Below are 10027 nucleotides of genomic sequence, written 5' to 3' on the forward strand. Positions count from 1 at the left end.
AACAAAGAAGACTGTCTAGTCAGTTTCTCTTTAATTTGTAGTTACTTCTAGTGAGCCACACATTCTGCTTCCCATGCACTAGCACAGTACCACAATTTTTGGACTGCAGATGACACAAACCAACATTTAAACCCAATTTCACTGAAATTGATAATGAAAACTTTTTTCCTTTTTTAAAGCAACACAAAAACAAGTTGACAGTGTTCTTGACAACTGGTCAAGTAACTAAATATAATAAATACTGTAAATTTGAGATCTGAAAACACTCTCAACATTATACCAACTTTAATAGAAAGAAAGAGACTTAAAAAAAGTTTTCCAGAACTAATTACTGCCCTCTTCAATTTTATAGACAAAAGGTCCTTTTTAATGGTCACACAGACAAAAAAAAAAAAAAGCAGAAATGAGGACAAGTTTTCCAGCACATAGATAACGAAACCCAGTATTGATTTTTAGGAGTATCAAAGTTTGCATTCAAAATGCCAGCATTGTGATGTATAACTGACTTTTCTAGGTCACCTCATAAAAATAGTAGCTTACGGTCTTGTGTGCCTAACTTAAGCAAATAATAAATATAGATAGATACCTGTAGCAGAACTACTTCATTTATGCAGCTGACATGAATTTCCTTGCTACATTTACTAGACTCCTCTATATCCATTTAACATTATTAACAACTAATGAAAAATGCACAGAGTGGAAGTCAGCAAGAGAAAAGTATACCTGAAGAAAGAGTGCTTCCTCAAGTTCGCTTCACCAAATTGTCAGTCCCATCTGCACTGTACAGGGAAATATCAGACAACCAGGCCCCACAAAAATGTAGATACCACGTCATAATGTAGGGTATGCCTTGACAAGTGACTGTATTAGGGATAAAGCTCTGACACAGGATTCCATTCTGCATGCACTAGTACTTCTGGCCAGATTGGCACAGTACTCATGGATTACTGAACTGACAGACCGTATTATTCCCCTCCAGAAATACTTGCCAGCAGTGTTAGCAAAATCAAACAGTCTTCATTGACCTGAACACAGAATAATCTGCTAGCATCATCACTGGTCTGTGACAGAATATGAAAGAGAAGCCTTTCATTGATCACCTTTCTTCTCACCCTTAAGCATTGACACAATCAAAGAGAAACAGTTTTGGTGATGGAGAGATTAGTACATACAAAATAAAATCCTCAGTGGAAGACATCTTTCTGTGAATTAGAAATTCAGAGTAGCATATATATATATTTTTTTACCTTGGGAGTTCATCTGTAAATATATTTACAAGTCTGCAATTCATTTAATCCCCAAATTAATTATATCAGTAGCAAAAAAGTTACATCTGATTAATGTTATCAGTTTAGCCAGAGCTACAGTGCAGAAGAAAGAGTTGAAGGAGAAATGTGAAATATCATTAAACTATTTTCACACTATTGGAAATGTTACTGTAGACAGCCTGCAAACATTCTTACCACTATAAACAACCTGGTGGTAAAAATGTCTGCAGTGGGTCTATGCTAGTGCGTCCATCAGAGCTAAGTCAATGGCAAGAAAACAGCTAACGAGTCCCAGCGTAGAGACCGCTCCAGAGAACGAAGTGTCAATCCTGAGTACAAAAAATGCTGTCATTACAATTTGATTCACTTATACAGTTTCCTTTCATTGGTTCATAGTTGCTTCCTCCTAAAACTGCTCTCTCATATCCTGTAGAGGTGATAAATGCCATGCTTTGTTTCCACCTGCATTTTAGATAAGTTTATACTAGGGGAGGGAGTTATGGTCTTCAAATTCAAGGACTGATATGGCCACTAGACTACCCATACACAATTTGAACATGACAAAATAAGTTACTAGAATATACTCTATAATTTACAAGCTTCCATGGCTGCAAGCTAACAACGGGAAGGGATGATGGTTGAAGGAAGTAGAAAAGCTTGTGGACTTCATACACAGACTGAAAAATAGAGAGAAAACCAACATCAGAAACCATAAATGTCTCAGAACTCTGCCAAAACATGAGGGAGTGACTGCAGAGAGGCTGGAAGAGCTGGCATAAACACTGTCACCCATCTTAACACCAGGTTTTTTCTAGCTATCGTCACTATGATGGAAACAAGAGGATGCTACAAATTTTTTGGACAAATTGATCCCAAAAGTTTTAGACAGATGTTATTCACACTCCAAAATGCATTCAGATACTAATGTGACAAACGTGGTAAAAACCTCTATAGAATAGAAATAGAACACTAAAAAACCAAATACTGCATAACAAATGTATTCACTCTAGCCCTGAGTGGGAGACAAGACAATAATAATAAAGAATTATGACAGTTACACTATCCAACTCACATGATTGAAACTGTATGGTACAGGCAGTTAAAAATAATATGAGAAAACTCAACTTTCCAGACCTCAATCCTATCGCCCAGTGGAAAAGATGGGAGATAAAAGTGATTAAAGAATTTCAGTTGAATGGATCGGTCCTTTATCCAGTTAAATTCCAGATAACATAGGGATCACACTTACTGTTTCCCTTTGGAAATACTTTGGGATAGGGAAGCAGTACACAACTTTCTGGGTAAAGCTGAAACTAGGACAGGAACACGTAATAGAAAGCAAAGACATGGAAGACTGTCCTATTATAAATGAAGTCCGCTCCCTACAAAACTATATAGGCTAAGTCAAGCACAACTGGGAATAAGATCAACTTTTTTGTAATGGCATTTTAACACAAGAACCCGATTCAGCAAATTCCTTAAACATGATGATGCACTTAAATTTAATCACAAATAATCCACTGAATTCAATCAGACGACTCAGATGCTTAAAGCCAGACACATGCTTGATATCATGCAGAACCAGGGCCTACGACCTTGAACCTGCATCATTACAGTCAATGCAAGCTTTTGCCATCAGCTTCAGTAAGCACAAGATCAAGGCCTTTATGACCATTTTCTTCTCCAAAGAGGTCGTAATATTGATTTGCACTGTAAGTTGTTTACACTGCTTAAAAAGTTGATATTAGCTTAGCTGCTTGTTAACTCAAATTCATGCACAGAGGTTATGTCAGATACCTGTTTCAAACTGTAGAATCCATGAACATTAAACGTTCATACTAGAGCCACTGTTATGAATACACTGCTGTAGAATAAGCAAGGGCCTGAATTTTCTTGTTCTCAGTTATTAATGGTGACCTCACAATCAGTAGGCATACCAGCAGTTTTGCTATCTATCCAACTATACTCTTAGCCCAGCAGAAGAATCTGTCCCATCTCGGGGCCTCTCCTTCTGCCCCTCCACCCCCACGAACATGACACAGTTCTGTGGTGACCTAGAATCCTATTTTCGACGTCTCCGACTCAAGGAATATTTCCAACACACCTCTGAACAACATACTAACCCACAGAGACCCTCCTACCAAGACTACAAAAAGAAGGATTCTGGGTGGACTCCTCCTGAAGGTCAAAACAACAGACTGGACTTCTACATAGAGTGCTTCCGCCGACGTGCACAGGATGAAATTGTGGAAAAGCAGCATCACTTGCCCCATAACCTCAGCGGTGCAGAACACAATGCCATCCACAGCCTCAGAAACAACTCTGACATCATAATCGAAAAGGCTGACAAAGGAGGTGCTGTCGTCATCATGAATAGGTCAGAATATGAACAAGAAGCTGCTAGGCAGCTCTCCAACACCACTTTCTACAAGCCATTACCCTCTGATCCCACGGAGGGTTACCAAAAGAAACTCCACCATTTGCTCAAGAAACTCCCTAAAAAAGCACAAGAACAAATCTGCACAGACACACCCCTGGAACCCTGACCTGGGGTATTCTATCTACTACCCAAGATCCATAAACATGGAAATCCTGGAAGCCCCATCATCTCAGACATTGGCACCATGACAGCAGAATTGTCTGGCTATGTAGATTCCCCCAGCAGGCCCTATGCTACCAGCACTCCCAGCTATCTTCGAGACACCACTGAGTTCCTGAGGAAACTACAATCCATCGGTGATCTTCCTGAAAACACCATCCTGGCCACTATGGATGTAGAAGCCCTCTACACCAACATTCCACACAAAGATGGACTACAAGCCATCAGGAACAGTATCCCCGATAATGTCATAGCAAACCTGGTGGCTGAACTTTGTCCTCACCCATAACTATTTCACATTTGGGGACAACGTATACCTTCAAATCAGCGGCACTGCTATGGGTACCCGCATGGCCCCACAGTATGCCAACATTTTTATGGCTGACTTAGAACAACGCTTCCGCAGCTCTCGTCCCCTAATGCCCCTACTCTACTTGCACTATATTGATGACATCTTCATCATCTGGACCCATGGAAAAGAAACCCTTGAGGAATTCCACTATGATTTCAACAATTTCCATCCCACCATCAACTTCAGCTTGGTCCAGTCCACACAAGAGATCCACTTCCTGGACACTACGGTGCTAACAATCGATGGTCACATAAACACTATCCTATACCGGAAACCTACTGACCGCTATTCCTACCTACATGCCTCCAGATTTCACCCAGATCACAGCACACGATCCACTGTCTACAGCCAAGGTCTATGATACAACTGCATTTGCTCCAACCCCTCAGACAGAGACAAATACCTACAACATCTTGATCAAGCATTCTTACAACTACAATACCCACCTGCTGAAGGGAAGAAACAGATTGACAGAGCCAGAAGAGTACCCAGAAGTCATCTACTACAGGACAGGCCCAACAAAGAAAAAAAAAAACAGAACGCCACTAGCCATCACCTTCAGCCCCCAACTAAAACCTCTCCAGCGCATCATCAGGGATCTACAACCTATCCTGAAGGATGACCCATCACTCTCACAGATCTTGGGAAACAGGTCAGTCCTAGCTTACAGACAGCCCCCCAACCTGAAGTAAATACTCACCAGCAACCACACACCACACAACAGAACCACTAACCCAGGAACCTATCCTTGCAACAAAGCCCATTGCCAACTGTGCCCACATATCTATTCAGGGGACACCATCATAGGGCCTAATCACATCAGCCACACTATCAGAGGCTCTTTCACCTGCACATCTACCAATGTGATATATGCCATCATGTGCCAGCAAATGTACATGCCCATGTACATTGGGCAAACTGGACAGTCTCTATGTAAAAGAATAAATGGGCAAAAGTCAGACGTCAAGAATTATAACATTCAAAAACCAGTTGGAGAACAATTCAATCTCTTTGGTCGCTCGATTACAGACCTAAAAGTGGCAATTCTTCAACAAAAAAACTTCAAAAACAGACTCCAACGAGAGACTGTTGAATTGGAATTAATTTGCAAACTGGATACAATTAACTTAGGCTTGAATAGAGACTGGGAGTGGATGGGTCATTACACAAAGTAAAACTATTTCCCCATGTTTATTTACCCTCCACCCCGTACTGTTCCTCAGGTTTCAGAGTAGCAGCCGTATTAGTCTGTATTCGCAAAAAGAAAAGGAGTACTTGTGGCACCTTAGAGACTAAAATTTATTTGAGCACAAGCTTTCCTGAGCTACAGCTCACTTCATCGGATGCATCCTTTTCTTTTTACTGTTCCTCAGACGTTCTTGTCAACTGCTGGAAATGGCCCACCTTGATTATCACTACAAAAGGTTTTTTCCACCCCGCTCTCCTGCTGGTAATAGCTCACCTTAAGTGATCACTCTCGTTACAGTGTGTATGGTAACACCCATTGTTTCATGTTCTCTATATATATAAATCTCCCCACTGTATTTTCCACTGAATGCATCAGATGAAGTGAGCTGCAGCTCACAAAAGCTTACGCTCAAATAAATTTGTTAGTCTCTAAGGTGCCACAAGTACTCCTTTTCTGTTGGCACTAAGTAATGTTTCTCCTATACATAAACACTTTAAAATACTGTAGGCTTAAGTGGTGCTCCAAGATCATAAATGGATCAACACCCTGGATGTTAATGTAACTTTTGTGTTTTACATTTTATAAATTTGCACTTTGATATCAGGTCTCTTCCTAAAGCAGACAACTGTGCTAGAATTATTATGTCTCTAATCCCTCAGGATACAATTTTGCAAAGCTAGGGAATTAATAATTAACAACTGTGCATGTAAAAAATATTAATATGTTGTTCTATGAAAGTGTACTTAACTTACACCTCGGAATGCTATCAAGAAGTCACCAGTGAAATGCACTATATACAGAAAAGAAATTCAGATTCTAAAGAGTCAGGATATCTCCAGCCAATACAAATAAATAACTGATCTGAGCAAAATACATAACTTGTATGTATGGGGTGCCTGTGGCCCTTCAAAATCTTATTCCTGCTTGCTGCTCTCACTCTGTACACCCCTATTTCTAATCAAGAAAAGGGTGGACAATATACTTGTACTCCATCCTAGCAGCCAATCAGAATCTTATCTTACTTCTTCATGTAAAATTTGTTCATTGGATGTTTAGGGCTTCATCCTCTAAAAGGCACTGGTTTTCAACCAGGGGTACGCGTACCCCTGAGGGTATGCAGAGGTCTGCCAGGGTGTACATCAACTCATGTAGATAGTTGCCTAGTTTTACAACAGGCTACATGAAAAGTGCTAGCAAAGTCAGTACAAACTAAAATTTCATACAGACAATGACTTGTTGATACTGCTATATACAGACGCTCCCCGGGTTATGCAAGACCCAACTTATGCAAATCTGCACTTACGGAAAAAGTTCCGTAAGCTAAAAATATTAGGTTTTGTTTGTTTGTTTTTTGCGTAAAGCTCAGGAATATGTTTCCGATTTATGCAAAATTCGAGTTACGCAAAGTGTTCCGGAACAGAACAATTGCCTAAGTCAGGGAGCGTCTGTACACTATATCCGTGTTTCTCAACCCAGGGGTCATGATTTTATAATTATATAGTAAAAATTAGAAAGTAAGCATTTTTTCAGTAATAGTGCACTGTGACACTTCTGTATTTTTACGTCTGATTTTGTAAGCAAGTAGTTTTTAAGTGACGTGAAACTTGGGGTATACAAGATAAAACAGACTCCGAAAGGGGTACAGTAGTCTGGAAAGGTCTCTGAGAATCACTGCTCTAAAGTGCTGAGAACTCTAAGCTTCCGTTTAAGTCAGGGGCAACTGTGGGCACTCAGGACCTTGCAGCATCTAGCCCTTAATGTTTATGTCAAGCCAACCTACAAGCCTCAGACTTCTTGACTCTTAAATCCCACATGAAGCTGTCTATAGTGCAAATTAATATCACACACAATGTTATGTCTTTAAGACATTTTTCATCACAGAAGTGTGAAACAAAGCCTGAAAAAGAAAATCACCTCCTTTCAACTGGCAAGGTTCACTCACCCAAAATTTTGCTCTTTGCTGCAATTGAATTAGTGCCTATAATAGAGACTGCCCTAAAAATGTTTACTTATATACACAGCATATCATTAAGAGATAAAAAAAATACCAGCTAAATAATGTTTCTGACTCTTTACCATAGAATCTCTGGCATAGTCTTTGCTTTTTATCTGAAGCCTTGTAATTACATGTGGCTGTCTCCTAGCTGAGAAAAAAAGAAATAACGCAAGTTTATACAAGCTTTTAAGACAAATGCCATAGCATAGGGTAGCAATGCAGGGATTTCAGCATACAGGCTGTACTCCACCTTTATTATAAAGCTGCCTCTTATAACACTAACTGATAAGGGGCCACTCTACATTGGTTCCCAACTGCATTCAACCAGATAAATGCTCTCAATTCAGATTCCTCTGTAACGCTTAAAATAGAAAAGGAGTATTTGTGGCACCTTAGAGACTAACAAATTTATCTGCGCATACACTTTCGTGAGCTACAGCTCACTTCATCGGATGCATTCAGTGGCTGTAGCTCACGAAAGCTTATGCTCAAATATATTTGTTAGTCTCTAAGGTGCCACAAGTACTCCTTTTCTTTTTGCGAATACAGACGAACACGGCTGCTACTCTGAAACCTGGCATAAAATAGAGTTTATCAGGGCAGAAGGCAAGTCCGGAGATTTAAACTACTACTAACACCTGGTTTTATGTATGTTCCAATATACTGAGTTTTAAAATTTTGATCATGTGGAAAATCTTAATTACAAAAATAACAATTAAAGCCACTGACAAAAGGGAAAACTATGCAGAATAGCCCAGCGTCCCATTCTAGCTTAAACTTCCAAGGGTATGGGATAAGTAACGAAGTATGACTAAATGGGTCAATTTAAATACATACTTATTTAATATAAAAGTTAGCCAAATATTATGGCCACAAAACCCGAACACACAATTCACATGATAAAAAGACTTTTAAAATATGGTTGAGTCTCACAGATACTCGAGACCTATTTCTTGCAAAATCTAGGAGTGTATATTACCCATCTTCATCGCTCATTTCACTGACAAAATCCACAGCAATTGGAAAGCTTCCTGCACTTTCCTCTGAATCATATGGTCAAGGCATTTCCTTTATGCTAGTAAAAACTTGTAATTTCACAGTGCAAGCAAAATAGAGAGCATCATTCCACTGGACAGGCGTGCCAGGGTTCCAAGCCACAGTGTAGGCCTGAAACCAGATCACCCCCCTATTAAACCAGCCTTGGGTGAAACTCAATAGATTGAAGGGGCATGAAAACCCCAGGCAAAAAGCCGATCACATGGGAGCGGGTTACATTCCTGCCTTTACATTGCAACAATTCTCCTCATACTGCAGGATAAAATAATTCATACTGAGCAGCAAGTCACCGAAAGCCTGGAAACAGCGTGCTGGGGAAAGCTGGGGAGTTCAGGAGTGGGGGAAGGCAGGCTCTGCACCGTGGCCACGTTCACGGCGGGCAGCGTGTAGACACACCAGCCGCGCAGAGGCAGCCCGCAGCCGGGGAGGCGAAGGCACCTGACAGCAGGAGCAGACGGCACCTGCGGTCGCTTTCAGGAAAGCCCCTGAGGCAGCGGCGAGGGACAAGCAGCAGCAGCAGCAGCGGCGGCTCCTCCCCCCGCCCAGCCACAACCCGTCCCCGAGGGACCGCTATTTATTACACACCGCCGGCCCTCCCGGGGCCACCTCAAGGGCCTGGAACCCCCAGGGCGAGGCACAGCTCCGCCCGTCACCGCCCGTCCGGCCTGCCCCCGCATGTCACCTCCAGCCCGCAGCCCCCAGGCTCCCCGGCCACCCCCGTGTGTCCCCCCAGCCCTAGTCCCGTCCCCTGCGACCGCCGAGCAGGGCCGCCCCCCGCCATTTCCGTTCCGCGTCAGGGCGGCCGGAGGGACGGGCAGCCCCCGAGCCCAGCCCGGCCCGGCCCGCTCCGCGCCTCACCTCCCGGGCGATCTGGTTGAGCGCATCGTCCTCCGCCGTCAGCCGCTCCCGGTTGGGGAGCCGCTTCCGCCCGGCCCCCTGCGTCCCCATCGCCGCGCGCGACGAACCGCCACTGCTGGCCCCGCTCCGGCACGAGCTGCCGCTGCCGCCCCGCGCCCGCCGGCGGCTACGCACAGCGCGTCACGGCGGGGCGGGGCGGGGCTCAACCGCCCAGCACGAGGGAGGGGAGATGGGAGGGGCTGAGGAGGCATGGGCGGGGCTTTGCTGCAATGGGCGGGGCGCTAGGGAAGGGTTGTGGAGTGGGGAGGGGCCGTGATGAGCTGGAGGGGGTGAGTGGGGAGGGGCTGTGGGGAGATGGGTGGGATTGGGAGGGGCTGTGGAGTGGGGAGGGGTGGTTGGGAGGGTGTAGGGTGACCAGAAAGTGTGAAAAATTGGGAAGGGGGGGGGGGGGTAATAGGTGCCTATATAAGAAAAAGCCCCAAATATCAGGACTGTCCCTATAAAATGGGGACATCTGATCATCCTAGCAGGGTGGGATGGGGCAGAGAGGGGCTCTGGGGAGACGGGTGGGGAGGGGCTATGAGGTAGGGAGGCTCTTTGGGGAGATGGGCAGGGAGGTAAGGAGGGGGTACGGAATGGGGAGGGGCTTTAGGGAAGGCTCTTCCTGTTCATTGAATGAAGCAGGGGTCTTGTAGACAAAATAGTACAT

General features: G+C 43.6%; 1 protein-coding gene across 13 annotated transcripts in view; it reads right to left on the reverse strand.

Annotated features, from left to right (window-relative positions):
* The window catches only part of LRRFIP1 (LRR binding FLII interacting protein 1), a 184459-nt gene extending 174939 nt beyond the window's left edge, over nucleotides 1–9520 (reverse strand). For 11 of the 13 annotated variants that reach the window (XM_084644019.1, XM_084644022.1, XM_084644020.1 and 8 more), the window contains exon 1: nucleotides 9319–9520. In XM_084644019.1, coding sequence (XP_084500145.1) covers nucleotides 9319–9408 — 90 coding nt within the window. In that variant the 5' untranslated portion in view covers nucleotides 9409–9520. The remainder of the gene's footprint in view (nucleotides 1–9318) is intronic. The other 2 variants (XM_084644015.1, XM_084644012.1) reach the window with 2 other exon arrangements.
* Nucleotides 9521–10027: the final 507 nt, after the last annotated feature.

The sequence above is a fragment of the Lepidochelys olivacea genome, assembly GCF_965140295.1.
Source record: "Lepidochelys olivacea isolate rLepOli2 genome assembly, chromosome: 11".
In the NCBI taxonomy this organism is placed as follows: domain Eukaryota; kingdom Metazoa; phylum Chordata; order Testudines; family Cheloniidae; genus Lepidochelys; species Lepidochelys olivacea.